This window comes from Lagenorhynchus albirostris, chromosome 20 (assembly GCF_949774975.1).
Source record: "Lagenorhynchus albirostris chromosome 20, mLagAlb1.1, whole genome shotgun sequence".
NCBI lineage: Eukaryota > Metazoa > Chordata > Mammalia > Artiodactyla > Delphinidae > Lagenorhynchus > Lagenorhynchus albirostris.
Window position 1 is genome coordinate 45,656,298 of NC_083114.1, and position 22,388 is coordinate 45,678,685.

General features: G+C 59.3%; 1 protein-coding gene across 4 annotated transcripts in view; it reads right to left on the minus strand.

Moving 5' to 3' along the window:
* Positions 1 to 382: 382 nt before the first annotated feature.
* Positions 383 to 22,388, minus strand: part of SCN4A (sodium voltage-gated channel alpha subunit 4) — a 46,112-nt gene continuing 24,106 nt past the window's right edge. For all 4 annotated transcript variants that reach the window (XM_060134419.1, XM_060134421.1, XM_060134420.1 and 1 more), the window contains 14 exons: positions 20,632 to 20,870; positions 18,663 to 18,836; positions 17,452 to 17,808; positions 11,812 to 12,303; positions 10,048 to 10,180; positions 9,212 to 9,366; positions 8,558 to 8,731; positions 8,339 to 8,461; positions 6,800 to 7,078; positions 6,460 to 6,513; positions 6,115 to 6,252; positions 5,469 to 5,573; positions 4,604 to 4,874; positions 383 to 3,792 (listed from right to left, as the gene is read on the minus strand). In XM_060134419.1, coding sequence (XP_059990402.1) covers positions 2,567 to 3,792; positions 4,604 to 4,874; positions 5,469 to 5,573; positions 6,115 to 6,252; positions 6,460 to 6,513; positions 6,800 to 7,078; positions 8,339 to 8,461; positions 8,558 to 8,731; positions 9,212 to 9,366; positions 10,048 to 10,180; positions 11,812 to 12,303; positions 17,452 to 17,808; positions 18,663 to 18,836; positions 20,632 to 20,870 — 3,920 coding nt within the window. In that variant the 3' untranslated portion in view covers positions 383 to 2,566. The remainder of the gene's footprint in view (positions 3,793 to 4,603; positions 4,875 to 5,468; positions 5,574 to 6,114; positions 6,253 to 6,459; positions 6,514 to 6,799; positions 7,079 to 8,338; positions 8,462 to 8,557; positions 8,732 to 9,211; positions 9,367 to 10,047; positions 10,181 to 11,811; positions 12,304 to 17,451; positions 17,809 to 18,662; positions 18,837 to 20,631; positions 20,871 to 22,388) is intronic.

Below are 22,388 nucleotides of genomic sequence, written 5' to 3' on the forward strand. Positions count from 1 at the left end.
TAGGGCCTCTGAGGGGCAGAGAAGTTATGGGGGCTTCTGGAGAGGAGGGGCTAGGGACACGGGTCCCAACACCCGTTTCCTGGGTGCTGTCGTGGGCAGGGAGACGCAGTGTGGTGCTGCCTGTTAGGGGAGTGAAGGGAGCGGGGCACGACTCGACCTCATCTGGCCTCTGGGACTCCAGCTGTGAGGCTGGAGTCCCAGTCTCCTTCTGGAGGGGGCAGGAGACGGCCAGACGGAGCCAGAGGAGGGAGCTGGGGCTTCCCCAATCCCTGGCAGCTCCCCAAGTCTTCCCCACTTGGCTCAATCCCCACCAGCCCTTCTTGCTGCCCTCAGCTCCCGTCGATGTCCGCACACAGAAGCACAGAAGGAGAGAGCCCACATGTCAGAGGCACCGGGGAGGTTTATTATAAGAACTGTACAAAGGGGCCTGTCTACTGGCCTGGCTTGGGCCTGTTCCCACCCGGACAAGGTGCAATGGGTGTGGGTCTGCAGGGGAGGAGGCTGCAGGCAGGGGGAGGCCTGGACCCCGCTCAGCCACGCTGGCTCTGCAATCTGCACACGGTCCCGTGGAGAGTTCAGTCCAGCAGGGGCCGAGGCTCTTGGGGCCTCACTAGTCAGAGCCCCAACGAGGAGGGAAAGGCAGTGGTCGGAGTGCTGGTCAGAGAGGAGGCTGACCCCTACAGGATGAACTTCTGAAGAAAGAGCCAGAACTGCTGCAGGAAGAGATGGAAGGAGCGGGGGCCTCATTCCAGAGAGGACCCAGGCGGGGCCGGGGAGCAGGGCTCGGCGGTGGGTGTCAGGAAGAGAAGTGGGGGAGGGCAGAAGAGTGGACTCACGGGGCTGAGAGAGAGGGATGCCCAGGCAGGGTGGTGAGGGGGCCGGCGAGCGCGGCAGACGGAAGGGAAGGCTCTGGCCTCTGGGCGAGCACAGACGTAAACACACACGCACACGCGTGTACGCACACGCACGCACACACGCACACTCACACACACACACACACAGAGGTTGTTTTGGAGGTTTTGCTGCTTCCTGAGTTTTAATCAAACTGTTCACGAGAAACAAGAAAAAGAAGAGGAACTAAGGGCAACGGGGGACTTGACGTGCAAACCTTACCCCCTGTGTTCACACTCACACACAGCACAGGGACACTCACACAGACAGGCCTACAGAGAAGACACACACACACACACACACACACACACACACACACTCCAGCCAGACACTGCGGGGCACACTGACACACATGTACACAAATATACCCATACACACATGCATATGCAGGCTCTGAGGGACACGGTGGTTCACACACACACACACACGCACAGAGCTATACACAGAGGTATAACGCCGGCACACAGGCGCACACACACCGATGAGTAAATCCAGTGACCCCTAAGCCTGCGTCTCACCCCCTCCTCCGAGCTCAGCCTCTGCCTGTTCCCGGCAGGGCAGCCGGCGGAGGACCGGCAGCGCCATGCCCAGGCCAGCGGCGCCAGCAGAAGTGCCGCCTGGCTCTCCGGGTGGCAGGAAGTTGCAAGGTTGGGTCTGAGCCAGGTAAGCAGTGCCTGCCCCAGTGTGGAAATCTCGAACGTGGGCTCAGCTAGAACATTCTTAGGATCACTTTGAGGCGGGGAAAAGGATGAGGTGTGGTGGAGGATGGGGAGGAAACCTCTGGGGTTGGGGCGGCTGCCAGGAGCCCCAGTGGTGCTGATGCAGGAGGGAGGGAAGGAGGGAGGGAAGGGAACCTTCTTCCTGAGCACCAGGGTCCCCGACACCACCCGAGATCTGGGTGCTCCGGCCAAGAAAGCCCCCAGTGCAGCAATATGCTGGTGGGATCCAACCTGTGCTACCCATCCGTGCTTTCTAGAAAAAGACGATTCCCAAATGGAATCCTCCCTTCTGCTCTTCTCCCAGGGGCCAGCCAGGGAGCCAGGGTCCTGGGCAATGGACAAATCTGGAAAGGGTGTCAGGGGTCACACCGGCCCAATGAGTCAGGATCCAGTGGCCCATCAGGTTTGTGGAGCCATTTCTGGACCAGTGATGCTTTCCTTTTCCAGAGAATTCCTAAGCTGGCAGGGTGACGCTGCATCCAGAGTCAGGGGAGGGCTGGCGGGCCCTGGGGTCAGGCGTCTGCTCTCACTGAAGTTAAGACTTCCTTGTCCTGGAGGGGGCTGGGGGGGCCTGAGCCACTTCCTGGGGAGAGGTCAGTGGCCCTTAAGACTCTGGTGGCAGGAGGGCGGCCAATCCTTCCATCACAGGCCGGCTCCTCCCCAAGTGGGGAGCAGAGATTCTGATGTTCCAACCTCCCCCGGGGCCATGAGGAGGGCAGCAGGGCCCCCGAGGAGGTGAGAGCAACTTGAAGGTGAAATCACGGAGGCAGCAGCCTCGGGCTCAGAGTGGAGACTTCAGGTACAATTCCCATTTGCCACGGCCTGGGTGACAGCCCAGCACGGCCAAATCCTGTCCCCGACAGGGAGCTGGATCAGTCCCAGACGCAAAGCCCTAGCTCCCTCAGGGGCAGGCGCCACGGGGGAGCTTTGGGGCTGTGCCACCTCACCGCCACCTGCTAGACAAGAGACTCTTTGACCCCTGGGCGCACCGTCTGCCCCGGGGGTGGGGCAGGAGGGAGGGCTGTGTCTGTGGGTCTGATGGACAGGAGCCCCAGGGCAGGTCTGGGGTCCCATGTCGAGCCCCTCCACTCCCCCTTGCTCTGCAAACCGCTGTTCCCGTTCTCAGGGCCATACATCTTGTTCATGGTGTCAGCAATCAGCCCCTCCTTCTCGGGTGCTGCGTCCCCGCTGCTGTCCTGACTGTGGCGGTACATGTAGGAAGCCTGCTTCACGGAGCGCTGCAGCAGGTGCCGGCGGTAGGCCCTCTGGATCTTGACGGCGCACACTTCCTCGTGCTTCCTCTTGAGGGTGGTTGTGATGGGCTCGTAGGAGACCTTGGATGGGTTGGCAGCCATGAACTTCTCCTCCATGGTCTCCTTGAGGGCATCCATCTCCCCAGAGTCTCCCAGGACCTCTTTGGTCAGGGCAAAGAGGATGTCCAGGCAGTGGATCTTGTCCCCTGGCACCATGGGCAGGTCCAGTGTGATGAGCTTGATCTTGTTGGGCTTGGCGAGCCTCAGCGGCTCCTGCAGGGTGTCCACGAAGTCGGAGAGGCGGCTGTAGTCGATGAACTGCGTGGCGTCGGGGTCAAACTTCTCCCACGTCTCGTAGAACATCTCGAAGTCATCCTCCCCGAGAGGCTCACTGCTCTCCTCCGTGGCCACGTTGAAGTTCTCCAGGATGATGGCGATGTACATGTTGACCACGATGAGGAAGGAGATGATGATGTAGCTGCAGAAGAAGCAGATGCCGATGGAGGGGTTGCCGCAGTCGCCCCTGACGCTGGTGCCCGGGTTCTCCAGCGCGGGGTCACAGTCGGGGGGCCCGCTGTTGAGGATGGGGTTGAGAAGCCCGTCCCAGCCGGCTGACGTGGTGATCTCAAAGAGGCAGATGATACTGTTGCCGAAGGTCTCAAAGTTAAACATGTCGTCGATGCCCGACTCCTTCTTGACGTAAGCGAAGTTGGACATGCCGAAGATGGAGTAGATGAACATGACCAGGAAGAGGAGGAGGCCGATGTTGAAGAGGGCGGGCAGTGACATCATGAGAGCAAAGAGCAGCGTCCTGATGCCCTTGGCCCCTCGGATCAGCCGTAGGACGCGCCCAATCCGCGCCAGGCGGATGACACGGAACAGCGTGGGTGACACGAAGTATTTCTGGATCAGGTCAGAGAGTGCGAGGCCTGCAGGGAGGAAGCGGTAAGGACTGCTGCCCTCAGGGTGGGTGGCTGGGTCAGGGAGCAGGGGGCATGCGCGGCTCAGGGGGGCCCAGCCCGCTGGGCTCTTCCCCAGAGAGGAGCAGTAGAAGCTCACCGCTCAGAGCGCAGCCCGAATGGCCTGACCCGTTAGGCTCTCCCAGGGGTCTTGGGGCCTGGGCTCCATCTTTGCCCTGACACAGCTGCATGGAGGTGGGACGTGTCAAAGCGAATGGTGGTAGGCCTATCGCTAAGGCTGTTTGCAGATGCCATGGATGAGAGGGCGGGGGAGGACAGCTCTGGGTGTGTGACTTCAGGCATGTCACCTAATTGGTTTGTGACTCAGTTTCCTCGCCTGTAAAATGGAGGTGACAACAGTACCAGCCTCAGGACATTAGCTCAGTGAGCTAATGCCTGTGAAGTGCATAGCACAGTGTCAGGCAAATAGTATATGATTGATAAATGATAGCTAGTTACTATCACAATGACACACAGCTCTCCTGTGTGTAAGGATACTGGAACCATCTTCTTATGTTTTTCTCGAAGCACACGGGCACCTGAGTGTGCGTCCACTGGACAAGTAAATGTTTCTCAGGTGTAGTCATGCATGTGAAGGTGACAGGTTGCCTGGGAGCCCACTGTATGTGCTTTTGCGCATTAAGTGTAGACACCAGGTGCACACGCGTGTGTGTATGTGTGAGTGTGAGCATGGCAGATGCATGAGCAGGTCTGTGTGTGGACATGAGGATGGGAGCGCCGGGCCTCCCTGAATGACTCAGCCCAGCCCGGCCCTGCTCACCCACAATGGACAGGATGACGACCACAAAGTCGAAGATGTTCCAGCCGATGGTGAAGTAGTACTGGCGCAGGGCCAGCATCTTGAGCATGCACTCGCCCGTGAAGATGATGATGAAGACCATGTTGACGTTGTAGAGGATGTCCACTTTGAGCTGGCTCTGGTCATCCGTCTCCACCATCATGGTGACCATGTTGAGGCAGATGAGGATCATAATCGTGATGTCGAACGCCTGCTGCGTCACCAAGTCGTACACCATGCCCTGGATCTTGTTCTGCAGCAGGGATGCGAGTGCAGGGATGCATGCCGAGGGGGGTGGGGGGCAGTGGTCAGGGCAGGACGTGGACCAGCAGAAGATGCAGGAGGACATGACAGCATGACAGGGAGAGAGACAGAGAGAGAGGAGGTGTCAGGTCTTGTGGCAGAGTCGGCCAGGGCAGGGGCGGCGAGACCCCCCATCAGAACAGGCCAATCTGTGGGGTCCGCGGGCATCCTTCCTCACTCTGGGACCTTTCCTCCCCTCAAGGTCCCCCAGCGGCCCCTCATCCTTCTCCTGAAGTCATTGCTCACTGGGGGGCTGTCTGGACATCCTCTTCCTCCCCGTTCCAGGGGCCCTTGCCCCAGAGGCCACCAGCTGAAGAGCTGACTGGACACTGGGGAGCTGTGCAGGCCCAGGCAAAGGGTAAACCGATGACCGGAGTTTATCAGGCAGCTGCTGGTGCCCCTCCCGGCAGGTGGACCCAGCCTCACGCCAGGGACATAGCCTGGTGGGCAGAGCGCAGGCTGCATTTTGCCCCCTGCCCACCGTGGCCCCCTGAGGCAGGAGCCTCATACAGGCTGCAGGGGGAGGGGCCCGGAAGGCTGGTACCTGGGGCCGGGGAATTGGCTTCTGAGGCTTCTTGGAGCCAAGCTTCTTCATGGCGTTATAGTATTTCTTCTGTTCCTCCGTCATGAAGAGGTCTTTCCCTCCAAAGTATAGTGGGATGGGGCCCGTAAGGTTGCGGTGGGGGGTGTCCTCCTTCTCACTTTCCAGGACCTCCCCCTTCTCATCTTCTCAGACACCACCCTTAAAGCCACCCGCACCCCAGCAGGGGGGCCGGTGGGACTTGCCTGGAGCAGCCAGAGATGGGGGTCAAGGGAGGCAGGGGAAGGGGGACTCAGGGGCCCAGAGAAGGGAGGGGAGGGGACTGGGTGACCGACAGAGGCAAGGGGTCAGCGCAGCCTCACTGCCCGCTTTGGGCCACCTTCCATCAATGTCTTGTTGGGTCCTCAGAATGAGCCGGCATGGCAGGCGGCACGAACCTCATTCTGTACATAAGGAAACCGAGGTTCGAGGTGGCCACATCTCACTCGTCCAAGGTCGTCTGGTGGGATGTGAACCCAGCCTTGCTGAATCATGCCACCAGCCAGCGAGAGCACAGCAGGTGCAGGGGCAGCATTTGTGAACATAGGAAGGAAGGAGTGGACGGAGGGAGGGAGGACAGAGCCCGGGGAGGGGAGGGCTGGACACTTATCTTCTTCTTCTGCTGGTTGAAGTTGTCGATGATGACGCCAATGAAGAGGTTGAGGGTGAAGAAGGAGCCGAAGATGATGAAGATGACGAAATAGAGGTACATGTAGATGTTCACCTCGTACTGGGGCTGTTCCTCCTTCTGCAGGGGCCACAGGATGGGATGGGGTGGGCTGGGTGGGCTGGGGGCACAAGCTGCCTGCTCCCTGTTCCCCGTCGCACTGTGGGCCCATCCACCCCCAGGCTGTGGGGTCTCGGGGGCTCCTGAGGAGGCAGCATGGGGTGGGGATGGGTCTGAGTCCTCTCCCCTGGCTAACTCACCAGCCACATCTCGAGGACCCCCACTCACCTCCCGGGAGTCCACGGCTGCATACATGATGTCCATCCAGCCCTTGAAGGTGGCCTGAGAGAGTGTGGTTGGGTGTGAGGGGAGGGGGCTGCCCCCTGCTTCCATCCTTGAGTTTCCCTCCCTGCCCCCGCCTGGTCCTCCCCAGAGGCTGCCTGCCCTGAGCTCCCCTGGGGAGGCATCCAATAGAGACCGGAGAGGTATAGACACTACCTCTGGGTCCCACAGCCCTAGAGGCAGGGTGGGCGGCCCCCTAACAAGGAGCGGCAGGGCGCTCAGGTACAATGAGAATGCGGGGGCACCTCCATCCCAGCCTTGGGCAGGGGCAGCAGGTCACACTCACCACCTGCAGGAGGGAGAGGTAGCCCAGACCCACGTTGTCATAGTTGACCTTGACGTTAAGCCAGCGGACCTGGCCCGTGTGCATCAGGCTCTCGCACTCGGACTTGTTGTTGACCTCGGAGATGTCGAACCTCTCGGAGGTGGTGGTGTTCATGCAGTAGTAGAACTTGCCGGCAAACAGGTTGACGCCCATGATGCTGAAGATGAGCCAGAAGATGAGGCAGACGAGCAGCACATTCATGATGGAGGGGATGGCTCCCAGGAGGGCATTCACCACCACCTGGGGGCCAGGGAGGGCGTCACTTCCAGATCCTCTCCCAGGCAGGCAGGGACACCCAGTCTCCTCTGGGAGAGGGTTCCCACCCACAGTAACCAGGGGACCAGGCACAGTTGGGCCTTGTTGCGCAGGGAAGGCTTCCTGGAGGAGGGCCCATCTGAACCAGGCCTGGGGGAGAAGTCTGCTGGGCTTTACTTGGGGGCGGGGGGATGGTAAGCAAGGAGTAGGGGTAGTGGGTTGCCGGCCTGGTGGCTGAAGAGGGCTCTCTGCTTGGCTGGAGCTATCAGCCCAGAGTGGAGGCTGGGCTTCTCTGGAAGCAGCCCGGCCACGGGTCACCGGGCAGGAGACAAACACTCTTTCCTTGGCCCCCATAGGAAACTCAGTCCCCGTGACCTGTTCCCCTGCTCATCTGCTCGCAGGATTAGAGACACAGACCCAGAAAAGAAGCCAACAGAGTCTTTGAAGCAGCAGGACCCTTGGGACTGGACTCCTGTGCACTGCCAGCGGTGGCCACCCAGGCCAACCTCATTATTTCAGGCTGAACTGAATCTGAGAATTGTCTGTTTTCAAGGAGAAACCGTTCCATGACCTCCAGACAAAGTGGGTGGCACAAGCCCGGTGATGCCCAGGGGAGCTCTACTCCTGGCTGGGGCACCAACCAGCTGCCAGGTCACTTTCACTCTGGTGCGGAGGGGTCCCGGCCCAGTGCTGGCTGGCCTCTTGCATGACCAGGAGGGAGCCCCCAGGCTCTGTGCACTGCTGACCTGCAACCAGCTGCTTCATGGAAGTTCGTCCCTCTAGCGTGGGTTTTGCTCCTAACAGACACCCCAACCCCCTACCCCCGCCCCTTGCCTGGGGAAGTCCCATTGGTCTTGCCCAAACCCCGTATTTACCTGTCACTTCCGCCCTCAAGGGCCTGAGGGAAGGGTGGGCAGGCTTGGAGTCCTGGGGGGCTCCAGTCTGAGGCTGGGGAGGGACACCTATAAACCCACAGACCTGCCTTCCTTCCTCTCCTCCTGCCTCGGTGCCCTCAGGGCCCTCCTGGGAGCTGCTGCAGCCTCTGCTGCCCCCAGTGGTGGAAGAGATGAGCGAAGGAGGGGGCTGAGGGTGGGAATGGGCACTTGGGCTGGTGTGGGAGGATGCCTGGGGACCTCCAGACCTGGACCCCTGGTGGTGGCCGGAGTACAGACACCCCCAGCCCCCTTCCAAGCTGTGTCTGCTCCCCCAGCCCTCAGCTCTACTCAGAGCCCCCTCGGCACCCACCCTCATGCCCTCGAATCTAGACAGTGCCCTCAGGGGACGCAGAGCCCTGAGTGTTCGCAGGGATTTGATGGGTCCCAGCTCCGAGTAGCCCAGCCAGTTGGCCACCAGGCTGATGATGGAGACCTGTAATGGGAGGGGAGGGTGGTCAGGGAGAACGGGGCCTCAGCCACAAGGACCGCCTGGGATCTGACTGCGGGGCCGGGGGTGGGGCAGCCTCACATCCACGATGAGGAAGTCGAGCCAGCACCAGGCGTTGGTAAAGTACACCTTGAAGCCGTAGGCCACCCACTTGAGCAGCATCTCCACGATGAAGATGTAGGTGAAGACCTTGTCGGCGTATTCCAGGATGGTCCGGATGACTCGCCGCTGCTCGATGTAGATGTCCTCGAAGGCCTGGGGGCACCAGCAGGGCGGGGTGGTCGGGGCCCAAAGGAGGCCGGGGCAGCAGCCACGCCCCTACCTGCCAGGGGCTGCTGGTTCCCAGGGTTCTGGCGCCGGGGCCAGGCGGGGGCAGACTCCCCGTGCCCATCATGCAGGTGAGCCAGTGAGTTCCCGGTGGGGAGAAGCCCCTCAGCTCCCCTTCCCCAGGCCTAATAATAGTAACCCTCACTGGTCTGTCAGGGGGGTTCACCTTGACACATCCTGCCCTCCCAACCCCCAGTTCCCAAGGCCTTCCCCACCTGATCCCTGGCCGGGACCTGTCAGCTAAGGATGCACAGGGATTCAGAGCCCATCTGTCTCTTTAAGAAAATTAACACAGTCTACAACACATCCTGGAAGCACTGGTGAGTTCTTTAGGATTCTCTGGGTTCGGGGCTGCCCAGGTCTGGCTCCTGCCTCTGCCCAGTGCCCGGTCCCCAGGGCAGCGCCTACCAAGGCGCCACTGCTGAGTAGGATCATGAAGACGATGAAGGTCTCAAACCAGTTGTGCTCAACGATCTTGAAGCAGGCCCTGCGCAGGGTCCACCACATCTTCCCTCGGCCCTGGGAGATGTCCACGTAGAGGCAGGGAAAGCGCTGCACACAGGCTGGGGAGGGACGGCGGCAGGGGCACCGGTCACGGGCCTGGGGGCCACCTTAGGAGGCACAGTCCCGCCACCTTCCCAGGATCCGCCCCCACCCCCTACACACACACAACCGCATGCAGACATTCCAGAGCACAGGGGTGCAGGCAGCCAGCACAGGTTGTATAGCCGTCAGGCTGTCCCCATCCTCCCCCACCTCGCCCAGGCAGCCTTCACTCTGCCACAGCCCGGGCCCTCCGGGCAAAAATGTTCCCGAGGGGTGAGGCAGGCCTCTCTCTGGTGGACCAAGCTGAGGAGGACAGTCTTAGAGCAGCCACAGCTGAGCGCCTGCTTCGTGCGGTGCCGGCCACACTCGGGGCTCTGTGGGGATTCTGCACGGCAGCCCTCGGGCTGATGCTACTGCAGGGGCCGACGCTGCAGGGGTCAGAGGCTCAGAGACGGGGAGGCATCCCCAGCTCTGACACCCCTTCCCAGCATTCTGTTCTCCTGGGGTGCCACAGGGCAGGGCAGGAGAGCATCAGAGGAAGAAGGCCCTGCCTGCTTTTGGTGATGCGTGTGTCCCCGAGATGTCCCCAAGGGGGCAATGGGCTGGGGCTGCTGCCGGCCTCGGGCCCCTTACGGGGTCTGCCGGGCTGGGGGAGGCGCCCAGGAGAGGTGGGGTCACACACGCGGGCTGGCCCTCACCCTCGGTGAAGCACTCCTCGGGCTGCTCCCCCTCAGGGCTCTCCTCGGCCTGTTCCTCGGGGTCCTCCTCGGGGGGCTTGTAGTCGGCAGTGCTGCAGACGGAGGAGTTCCCATCGAGGGGCTGCAGCGGCTTCTGCAGAGGCCACAGGGTCACGTGACCCCGGGCCCTCCCACAAGGTGGGGCGGGCGAGGTCAAGATGGGAGACCAGAAGGGAGAAGGGAACGAGAGGGTGGAGCAGCCTCATTCATTCCTTCATTCATTCAGCCCTGGGGCCTAGGCAGAAGAACCACAGGCCTTGGTCCTGCCCTTGGAGTGGGACAGGGATGAGGCCTGGGGAAGGAAGGGGATGAGCATGGAGCAAAATCCGAGCCTTCCTATCCTCAGGGTCTGTTTGGCTGAGAAATCCAAAATGGATGGAAATTTTTCTGCAGCTGAAGCTCCAGCCTGGGGCCAAGGGAACCTAACTGGAGTGGGTCGGGTGGGACGGCTGGTGCTCCAGCCTGGCCAGGCCTCTCCCACCTCCTCCCTGTGCTGCATCTAGGCCGGCCTCCTGCCCCCAGCCTCCACTCCTCAAGGGGCCCCCTTCATGGCTGGGGGTGAGGCCCCTGAAGAGGGTAGCCTGGAGGGGCAGGGGGCGGCTGTCAGGACAGTGGCCAGAAAACCAGGGAGGGCCTTGTGCCCAGTCGACAGAAAGGGAAACCGAGGCACCGGGCGTTAGGTTGGGCACGGCACCCGATGAGCCACTTGCCCTGCCCGTGCACCCCCACTCCCACAGCCCCCCGGGAGCCGTACTTGTTTCCCCGTGAGAGTCCCCGGAGCCTTGGCCCCGGCTGCTGTCCAGCCCTCCTCCACCCGCTCTCCTCAGAGCGAAGTTACTGCCACATTTCCCCGGGTATTTATAGCTTGGCAGGCGCTCGGCCCCTGGTAAGTCAGTGTGCCACGTATTCGGGGGAAACAAGGAGTCAAGAGCTTCCGGGGCAAAGTTTACTCAGGCTCTGGTGCCAGGGGGGCCCTCGCCGATAGGGTTGGGACGGGCAGGGGGCCCCGCCCGAGCTGCAGGGTGGGCGAGGGGGCTCAGCCTGAGCTTCTGGGGGCGACCACCAGGGCCTCCCCCACCCTCGCAGGGGAGGGGAACCTCAACCCAGCAGCAGGCCCCCTGCATGGGGGAGGGGGGGTAGCGGCTCCAGCTCCCGGCTCTCTGTTCCCCTTGAACCCAACCCTACTGGGCCCCTGACCCCTCTCCTCAGCCCAGACCTGGCACTTTGGCCCACACTCGGAGGTTGGGGCCAGCCCTCCAGGTGGGGTCTAAACAGAAACAGATGATAATGGCAAGGACTTGGCAGGAGCTTCAAACCCAGAGGGGGTTTAAGAGAGGCCTCTGGGATTCCGGCCCTGGAGCTAGGGTGCCTCAGGTGAGAACATGCTGTCTCAGAGCGCCACCTGCTGGGGAGAGGGGACCCAGGTGGAGTTGTGGGGCAGGGGTGAAGGGAATGGCCTAGGGTATGAGGACAGGCAGGGCGTGCCATAATAATTGTATTAATAGTAGTAACAGTCACCGTTCACAGAGAGCTGACTGCGCTTTGCACACAGCATCTCATCTAATGCTCACAGTAATACCACAAGGTAGGTACCATTACCCCATTTTACAGATGGAGAAACTGAGGCTTGGAGAGGATTTGTGCCATGTTCAAGGTCACACAAAAATGTAGAGTCATGTCTGTCTGACTCCCGATCCCTCGATCCAGGCTCTGCGACAGGCTCACCTTGCCATCCTCAGGCTCTGAGAAGGTGTCCGTTTCCTCCTCTGTGGGCATCTCCAGGTCAGACTCCTCGGAGGCGATGGGCACGTGGATGGTCAGGTAGGGGTTGTTGATGAAGTTGAGGTGGTCCAGCTCAATGCTGGGGGGAGGGCCGTCAGCCAGGCCCATGTGGTTCAGGATATGATTGTCCTTCTTGAGGTCCTTGTTTTCATCCTCCTCGGGCGGTAGCTCCTTCTTCTCGTCTTCTGAGACACTTTCCCCAGCCTCGCCGGCCTCGCCAGCCTCCCCAGTCCCCCCGAGGCTGAGCATGATAACCTTGGGGCTCAGGATCTTGCCATGCAGCAGCCCCACGAGGAAGGCTTTGGCGAAGCCGACACCCCACTTGATGCGCGTGACGGCGATCTGCAGGTTGTTCATCTCGCCATCCTCGTCCGAGGCCGCCAGGCTGTCGGCGCTGAAGGAGCTGAGCAGCAGGGCCAAGAAGAGGTTCAGGACCTGGGAAGCAGGGGTTGGGGGGAGCCTGAGCTCAGCCTCTAGGCCCCTGAGGGTGCCACCTTCAGCCAGCACGAGGGGCCTCGGGTCTCCAGATCAGACCCACCTCATGGTGGGCTGTTAAGAGGACGTCACCTTACGGAACCCTCACAACTGCTTGTGAAGGTGAGGAGTGCTACTGTCACGTCCATTTTACAGATAGGGAAACTGAGTCTTACGCACATGATAGGACTCTGCTGACCAAGGCAGAGGCAGGGTTCGGGGAGGCCCACTGAGTGACAGGGACTCTTTCTATGACTCTGTCCTCCACCTCCACTGCCAGGGGATGTGGAACAAAAAACACGACTCGTGTCTCCAAGCTTCCAGGACTTCTGGGTAGGCTGAATCTTTTGAGCCTTCTTCTCTTGTCTGGTAAGTGGGACTTTTTTTTTTTTTTTTTTGCGGTACGCGGGCCTCTCACTGTTGTGGCCTCTCCCGTTGCGGAGCACAGGCTCCGGACGCGCAGGCTCAGCGGCCATGGCTCACGGGCCCAGCCGCTCCGCGGCATGTGGGATCTTCCTGGACCAGGGCACGAACTCGTGTCCCCTGCATCAGCAGGCAGACTCTCAACCACTGCGCCACCAGGGAAGCCCTAAATGGGACTTTTAATAGACCCTGTGCTCCCGATGCCCAGATGCATGTCCCCTGTTGCTGTAGAAGGGGCATCTCACCTACCACTGTTCACTGCCTTTTCTTCCTTTGGGGTTCCCTGCGCCACCTGGTTCTCTTCTCTTAGCCCCACTGAAAGGGACTTCAGAGGCTACTGGTCTACCCGCGTCAACTTTATTTTCCAGTGGACAGACATTTACTGAGCCCCTCCCACTGTGTGTAGAAGCAAGTGGTCTGTTTGCCCTCTGCCTAGAGACAGACATTTGATCAGACAAATACAATGCAGGGGGTATGCACAAAGCAGAGACTGGGGTGCACAGGTTTTGAAACCACGCTGCTTGGCTTTGAACCCCAGTTTACTAGCCGTGTGTCCTGAGGCAAGTCCTGTCACTGCTCTGTGCCTCAGTTTCCTCATCTGTACAATGGCGCTGGTTCCAATACCTACCTCCTCACATTGTTGTGAGGATTAAAAGGTCAATACAAGTAGGGCACACAGAACTTGTTGGCTGTTATGTGTGTGATAATAGAAGACTCTACAAGGTACAGGGAGGAGTGTGATTAACTCTGAGGCCAGCTCAGCATTTATGACTGAGGAAACTGAGTCCCAGAGAGGTGGAGTGACTTGCCTGAGGACAAACAGCACAGTCAGAACTAGAACCCTGGTTTCCAATCCTTGTACAACTTTAGAGAACATCATTTATTTGGACTACAGTGTGAATGGATACCCCAGCGGCTACCCAATGCAGTGGCCCTGAGTTCCACCAGCTTACTCCCACCCCAGGGCAGTGAGGAGGAAGGTACAGCCTGGCTGGGGTGGGGGTCCTGTCTCCTGTCAACCAGAGGCAGGTATTACTCTGGGGGTCTCAGGGTGGGGCTGTATGAGTGGACATGAGGAAGTAGGGCCGACTGTACTACGCCATTTTCTACAGGACTTGAGTATCCTCAGACTTTGGAATCTGCAGGGTGTCCTGGAACCGATCCCCTGAGATACCAAGGGAGGACTGTAATGTGAATCTCCCACCCTTGGCCATCTTCTCCATGCATCTCACTGTCTGGCCTTCACCAGTGTCCTCCAAAGTCTTTTTGTCATTGTCTTAACTATCATGTTGACATAATATCTTTAAAATATAGGGACTTCCCTGGTGGCGCAGTGGTTGGGAGTCTGCCTGCCGATGCAGGGGCGCGGGTTCGTGCCCCGGTCCGGGAAGATCCCACATGCCGCAGAGCGGCTGGGCCCGTGGGCCGTGGCTGCTGGGCCTGCGCGTCTGGAGCCTGTGCTCCGCAACGGGAGAGGCCACAGCAGTGAGATGCCCGCGTACCGCAAAAAAAAAAAAAAAAAATATATATATATATATATATATATATATATATAGAGAGAGAGAGAGAGAGAGAGAGAGAGAGAGGGAGAGAGGGAGAGAGAGAGAGAGAGAGAGAGAGAGGGAGAGAGAGAGAGACATCCCTGGTGGCACGGTGGTTAAGAATCTGCCTGTCAATGCAGGGGACACGGTTTAGAGCCCTGGCCTGGGAAGATCCCACATGCCGTGGAGCAACTAAGTCCGTGCGCCGCAACTACCGAGCCTGCGCTCTAGAGCCCACGAGCCACAACTACCAAAGCCCACGTGCCTAGAGCCCGTGCTCCACAACAAGAGAAGTCACTGCAATGAGAAGCCCACGCACCGCAATGAAGAGTAGCTCCCGCTCGCCGCAACCAGAGAAAGCCTGCACACAGCAACCAAGACCCAACACAGCCAAAAATAAAAATAAATAAAAATTTTTTTAAAATGTGGTCTTAAAAAAAAAAAATATATATATATATATATATAGTATATTGTATATCTTCTCTCTGGGAGAATGTGCTGGGGGTATTTGTCTCCACTGCCATGCCTTCTAGCTACTTTCCTGCCTTTGCCCCCCACCAAAATTTACTGGTTTTTCTTTCCCTCTTTGGCGGGAGGTGTCCAGTTGCCAGAAACACATCTGAGATGGGAATTAGCTGCTCTCTGGGTCAGCAGGGTTTGCACACGGCTCCTGCCTGGGACAGAAATAGCTGCCTCGGGCCAGGCATGGGGGGTGGGTTGGAGGGAAGGGGGACTGACAGCAAGTTCCCCTGGGGGGCTCTGAGGGGTGGGTTCCCCATGCCCTGGTCATTTCCTCTTCTTCACAGTAGCCCTGAGGTGCCATGGACGCAGGGGACCTGGGTCCCCACACACCCTGGTGGGGTGCTCCGGTGCCCTGTGGCAGACACTTGCTTCCATGAGGCCTGGGAGGGTGGTGGGCAGGGACAGTGCCCAAGGAGCTGGCAGTGCCGCCCCCCTTGGTCACTCCGCTTCCTCTGAGCAAAGTGGGAGAGCCACAGAGCTGGGCCGGAGAAGGGCATCAGGGTGGGTAGGTGTGTGTGTCTGTGTGCGTGTGCATGTGTGTGTGACGGGAGGGTGCGGGTGGCACACACACAGAGGCAGTGCAGTGCAGTGGTTCCAGACTCTGGGGCAAGACTGCTTGGGTTCAAATCCTGCACAGGTTACTAATCAACCTCCCTGAGACTTTGCTCGATGAAACAGCACGGCCCTCATAGGGGGTGGTGAGCATTAAGAGATCAATGCCAGGAAAGTGCTCAGAATGCTGAATAACCATGAGTAGACGTCAAGCTGTCATCGCTGGGACTGCTGATGCTAACCTCATCATTGGTACCATTGCTGCTGGTATTGACGCTATTGCTATTGGAGTTACACAGACCCAGGTTCTAGTCCAGGCTCCGTTTCACACTAGCTGTGTGGTTCTGGGCTGTGCCTCCTGGATGCACAGAGCCAACATTACCTGCCGTGCAGGGTCGTCAAGAGCATTAGGGATAATACACGTAAAGCCCCTGGCACAGGAACCGGCACGTGGCAGAGCCCAACACCAGGAGTGTGATGCTGGTTGGTGATAGGTACTGTATCCGCCACTGCTCCCCCGACGCCTGTAACATTTGGACTCCCCTGGCCTCTTGGGCTAAGTGCTTTGCTAAGCACTTGACATGTGTCATGTAATCCTTACGACCACCCAGTGGAGTAGGTCACCACTCCCATCATCCCCATTTTCCAGATGAGAAAAACTGAGGCCAGAGAGAAATAACTTGCTCAAGGTTTCCCAGTCATCAGATGGCAAAGTAGGGGCCTGAAATGTTTTTGAGTTTACACACACACAGACAGAAACCCCCTGCAGACCCTTTTAGTCACCTCCAGGCCCTTAAACTTGCCCTCACAAACTTCTACTGAGAGCCTGCTCCCACGCACCCATCCCGAATCCTGCCCCAAAGTTCTGCTGGGACATCTGCCCTCACTCTCCATCTTCCCTCACTTTCCCCACTCCCTAAGACCCCCCTCCCAGGAGCCACCAGCCTGGGTTCTGCTGTCTGGCTGTCCCTGGGGGCTTGGGACCCCCCTCCCACGGTCCCCTCCTCAGTCAAGGTGACATCCCCCACCGCCAGTCCGTCCCTGCCCCCAGCCGGAGCTCAGCCGTATCTGAGAAGCGCTGACCCAGCAGCTCAAGGATTCCACAGGCCTTTGCGGAACATGGGGACGTGCGTCTTCCCACCCCCTGTTGCCCGGGGCAGCGTTGGCCACCACAGGGGGCAGCTGGGCACAGCTCTCCTCTCAGGAGTGACCCCACCCCAAGAAGGGGAGGAGCAGAGTCGGCAGGGTGAGGGGAGATGCCTCCCCCGGCCCCAGCCACAGAAATTCTGGTTAGCTGGGCCATGGCCTCACACCCCGTTTCTCATGGGCCCCTGCACCTCCTTCCCTGCACCAGCCCTGCATACAGAGAGTGGCAGGATGGATGCAGCCCATGCCATCTCCAGATTCTCCCAATGCCTCTGGGAACAGAGGGTGAGAGGGTAGGAGGACAAAAGGGCCAGGAGTTCCTGGTACCAACCCCACGCTGTGCCTTCTTCGGTCACAGTCAATCCTCCCGGCCACCCCCTGAGGGGCCTACCATTTTTCTTCCACGTGAAGTTAGAGAACTCAGCCAACCAGAGAGCAGTGGTTCGTTCAAGGTCACATAGACAGCGGAGGAGCCGGGACTGCAACATGGGTCAGTCTGACTCCAGTTATCATGTGACTTTCCCCAAAACACTAGGTCTCAACAGTACTACACGCAGTGTGGTCCCTGTACCAGAGGCAGTGACATCACCCAGAGCTCATTAGAAATGCCGGTTCCTGGGCCACGGCTCAGAGCTGCTGCATCTGACTCTGGGGCATGGGGCCAGGAATCTAGGTTTTGAGAAACTCCCAGGTGATTTCTAAGCAGGTTAAAATTTGAGAGCCACTGAGTTAAACCATACAAAACTGCCATTTGGGGCTGGGGTTAGGTAGAAAACAAGCATCGGCGGTGTCACACAGTGTAACCTCATGGGAAAAGGGCCCTTCAGCGACAGCCTGATTTAAAGGAAGTAAAGGCATGGACACATGTTGGACACTTGGATGTCCTGGGCGAGGGTGGGGGAGCCACCCAGCCGACCTCACTCACCACCAGGTTGCCGATGACCATGACCATGAGGAAGACGGTGAGGCACATGGCCTGGCCGGCCACCTCCATGCAGTCCCACATGGTCTCGATCCACTCCCCGCACAGGATGCGGAAGACGATGAGGAAGGAGTGGAAGAAGTCGTGCATGTGCCAACGGGGCAGGTTGCAGTCCGCGGCGATCTTGCACACGCACTCCTTGTAGCTCTTGCCGAACAGCTGCATGCCCACCACGGCGAAGATGAACACGATGATGGCCAGCACCAGCGTCAGGTTGCCCAGCGCCCCCACCGAGTTCCCGATGATCTTGATGAGCATGTTCAGCGTTGGCCACGACTTGGCCAGCTTGAAGACCCGCAGCTGCCGGGCAGGGGGAGGGCAGGGGCCGGTGAGGCCCGGGGACCCCTGGCCCAGCCCCAAGAGAGCCCCATCCTTAGAGGAGAAAGAGCGGTTCCCCGACCAGGGATTGAACCCAGGCCCTCCGCAGCGAGAGTGGACCACCAGGGAATTCCCAGAAAGAACTCTTTTGAACAGCTCAACTCCCACCCACTGAGGGATGCAAGGCCTCAGTTTACCTCTCTATGAAATGGGAATGCGCACACCCTACCACCTAATCCTCTTTGAGTGATCAAAAGAAAGAGTCCTTATCTCTTAAATATACAGGCTAAAGTATTTGCAAGTGAAATGAAATCTCGGGATTTGCTTTAAGATACTCCCCACAGAAAAATTGGGGGGACAGATAAAACAAGAACTATAGAATGTTGACAGCTGTTGGAGCTGGGTGAAAGGTACACGGAGGTGTAGCTCACCTTCTCTATACTTCTGTGGATGCATGAGAGGTCCCTAGGGGGTAGTGGAAAGGATGCTAAGTCGGAGTCCCAATTCCACTACTTATGCACTTCCGGAGCCTCAGCTTCCAGCTCTGCGATATGGGTCGAAGTCCCCACCCCACTGCCACCCAAGGTCACTTAGGAGTCAAGCCCAAATGTCAGCTCCTGGGCTGTCATTTTGGTCCCCCAGCAGCTCTGTGTGATAAGGGGGAGGGCACCTTTCTCCTTTTTTCCAGTAAGAAAGGTTCTAAGAGGCAGCGTGGTGACCAAAGGGCAGAGGGGGCTTTACTTCCAGCCCTCTGGCTTCTTGGAGGCTTCTCCTCCTTGCCCCCAGGCATCCTCACCACACCCTTCCCCAGCCCGGGGGGCCAGGGCCTCACGCACCAGACGGAAGGAGCGGAGCACCGACAGCCCCTGCACATTGGCCAGGCCCAGCTCCACCAGGCTGAGGGTGACGATGATACTGTCGAAGATGTTCCAGCCCTGCTGGAAGTACTCGTAGGGGTCCATGGCGATGAGCTTCAGCACCATCTCTGCTGTGAAGATGCCCGTGAAGACCTGCAGGTGGGGTGCAGCCCCCGTCACAGAGCCTCAGGGGCACAGGACCTCGGGAGTCCCCAACCCCACTCCCACCTCCAGGGCTCGAGGGGAGGGTGACAGAGCCCTGGGGGCGCAAGCAGTGGTACCCACGGCCCACAGATGTGTGTATGTGAGTGAGTGAGGAGCGGAACGACCATGCCACAGGGCAGAGTGGGAACCACTCAGACACCGGGGCCCATCCATTCCTGGCCTTGTGACTCTTGGCCTGTCACGTGGCTTCCTGGGGCCTCAGCCCAATCATAATAATATTCAACACTCATAGAGCATGCTGTCGTTCACATTATGACCTTTTCGGTATCCCAACCTCTGTGAGGTTGGGAGGAACGATCGCGCTCATCCCAGAAATGAGAAACTGAGGCTCAGAGAGGCCAGCAGCAAGCTGTCGGTCACACCGCCCACCTAGAAGCACGTCTCAAGCCAGGTCTTGGGGGGTTTAGTCCAGTCTCCTGTCCCTACACCCTACAGCCTCTCTACCCTGGTTGGCTGGGGTCCCAGGACCCAGAAAATCTTGGTGGCTTTGGAAGTCTAAGGCAGGGCCCCAAAGAGGATGAAGCAGAGGATCAGTGAGAAGCCAGAACTGAGCCCCCAGAGCCCTGGACTTGTCTGAGAGCTGCAGAACCTCTAAAAGCTCCCTGGGCACAGTCCCCCTCCTGCCGGGCACCAGCTGCCCCGGGCCCACAGCCTGCCCGGGCACATGCTGAGCCCCGCCCAGGAGCTGTCCCTGCCCGTAGCAGGTGCCCAGACAGCAGCAGAGTGTGGGCAGGGGGTGGGCAGGCGGCGGGCCGGGCCCATCACACACACCCCAGCAGCTGCACCGCGGGTCCAGAGCACACCCTTGCTCCTCCAGCCCGGCCTGGCCATGGCCACCTCGGGTATCTCCGTGGGGTGGACGTGCCTGCCTCGCGGGCTGGGGAGTCCAGGGTCTGATTCCTGTGCCGCCCACCCAGTCCTCGTCCTGCCCCAGGCCCCAAATCTGACTCTTCCTGGGCTCCCCACGCCTCAGGAGAGGGGGAGCATCTCGCCCATTCGCCATCCTGGAAAGATTGCAAAGGCAATTGGGAAGGGTGGGGCTGGACTGGAGGAGGAGGCAGCTTTTTCCCTTTGTCAGGCTCCACAGGGGCTGGCAACGAGGTGATAATGCTTCTAATGGGCAGGGATAAGCAGGCGGATCAGTGTGTGTCAACAATAGCAGAGCAGAAAGGGCTGGAGGGGGAGCTGGCCCGGCCAGGCCGGAGAAATGGCAGCGGGCAGGGGGGCTCGGGGCTGGGGGCCTATGCCCTGGGGCCTCCAGGGTGAGCGGGGGGCCTCTTGAGCCTGGGTGCCCATGGCTCTGTGCCCCCACTTCCAGGTCCCTTTGTCCCTCTTAGGCCCACAACAACCTCTGAAAGTGGAGAGACTTGCCATCCAGCCACCCCCATACCTCTATGCTCTCACTCCCCCATCTCTGCCTCCAGGGCATGGCCTGGACCCCAAAGCCCCTGAAATCCTCATCATAAGAGGTCAAGCACCTCATCCCTATTCTATCTGCCCCCAAGTACCCTAAAACCCAAGTTCCACGTCCCATGGATCACCCCATGCACATCCCTGGTACATCAACTCATGCCCCCATATACCCATATGCTGGGAAAATAACCCCAGCCTGTCCCCTTATGCCCCCTAATCGTGACCCGTATTTCCACACAGCCCGTCGGGCCCTGTGGCCCCTCTCCTGTCCTGCACAGGAAGGACAGCCTCTCCCTCGTCCGCTCCCTACCAGGTTGCCCACGTTGAGCACTCTGTCAAATTGCTCCGTCATGGGGTAATGCTCCATGGCCATGAAGAGGGTGTTGAGCACAATGCAGATGGTGATGCCCAGGTCCACGAAGGGGTCCATGACAATCAAGTGGACGATGTTCTTGAACTTCATCCACGGGGTGCAGCAGTTCCATATGAGCACTTTCTGGGAACACTTGTACCACCATGGTGGGCACTTCTGGTGGGCCTCTTCCAGCTCTGGGAATAGAGTGGAAACAGATACCTGATGAGGATCCCCCCTCACGTGCTCTTTCCTCCACCTAGGTCTTTGGTCCCACCTTCCAAGCCCCGCCCCCTGGAGCATCACACCTCAAGCCCCACCCCCTCAGGGAGGCCTACTCCAAGCCCCGCCTCTCAGTGGGTCACCCTCAAGATCCATCCCTCTAGACGCCGCCCACATGGCCCCACCCCTCAGTGCCCCACCCCCCAACACGCTGTCCCTTAGCTGACCCTCAAAAAGCCACACCCTCAGCAGCCTTACCCCTAGTTCCTCTCTCCCAGTGTTCTACTTCAGCTCTGCCTTCCTGGAGCTCCCCACCCCCCAACGCGATGGGGTGACTCCCATCCTCTGCCTATGGCCCAGGGCTGCGATCTCGGCTGGGGAGGGGCCCGAGGGCCCCCAGGGAGAGGCGGGAGGCCACTGCAGGGGGTTGGGTCCCAGTTCCACCTGCTGCTGGCCAGCACCACTCAGGAGCAAACCATGGTTCCCCCCGAGGGCTCTCCCTCTCACTGCCAGTATGCCGGCCCCTCCAGACTGTCCCCAGCCAGTCCTTCCTTTCCCACCAGGGTAGCTTTCTGGAAACATCCCGTTCTTGCCACTCCAGCTCTAAACCCCTGGGGCTCCATAAGGCCCATGGGTGACGCTGCTTCTCCTCCTGGTCTTCCAGGCCTCTGCTGCCCATGGGGGTTCTCAGCCTGGGCGTGCTCTCATTTAATTACCACCGGAAATGGATGAGGTAAGTATATTAGTGCCCCCACGTCATAGATGAGGAAAGAGGACTCCCAGGGCAGCCCCACAGACACCTGGGTTTGAGTGCGTGATTGGGACACCCCAGAGTTTGGGGGCGGCTGAACCGCACCCCCACCCAAGAATTAGTAAACCAGGCTGCAGATTCTACACCCCTACCCCCAACCCAGGTGCTACTGCAGGTGCCCCAAACTGTGTCTGAGGCCCCAAACGTCCCAGCACAGTCCCAGCAAGGACGGCGTTGAGGGACCTCCTCGGCCAGCCCTGCCCAGCGTTCCCTGGGGCATTCTCTGGCAGGGCACACAGACACCTGGATGCCTGTCACACAAAGTCAGCTGGGATGGGGCCCTCTAGAGGTTTGCAAAGTCCTCCAAGTCCTTCCTGGCCCAAGGCGAGACCCCTGGAGAGGGGCCCGATCCCTTCTATGTCAGATTTCCTTGCATCTCCCTCCCTTGCTTCCCCCTTTCCTTCTCCTCCCTCCCTCTCATCCATCCACACACCCATGTCTCTTCCCATTCATTAATCTTTCAGCCCACCTACCCAACCATCCATCCATCCACCCATCCGTCTGTATGTCTATCCACCCTCTCCTCGTTACCTAATCCTAGTGTCCCACTGAGGCCTGGGGGGCAGCACAGGGATTTGGGGGAGTCTGTGACTCTATCTGGGCAGAGGGACCTTTGATGTTTAACTTTTACCGAGAAGATATTTGAGGAACAGGATCTCCAGTTTCCGGAACATTGGGCCTT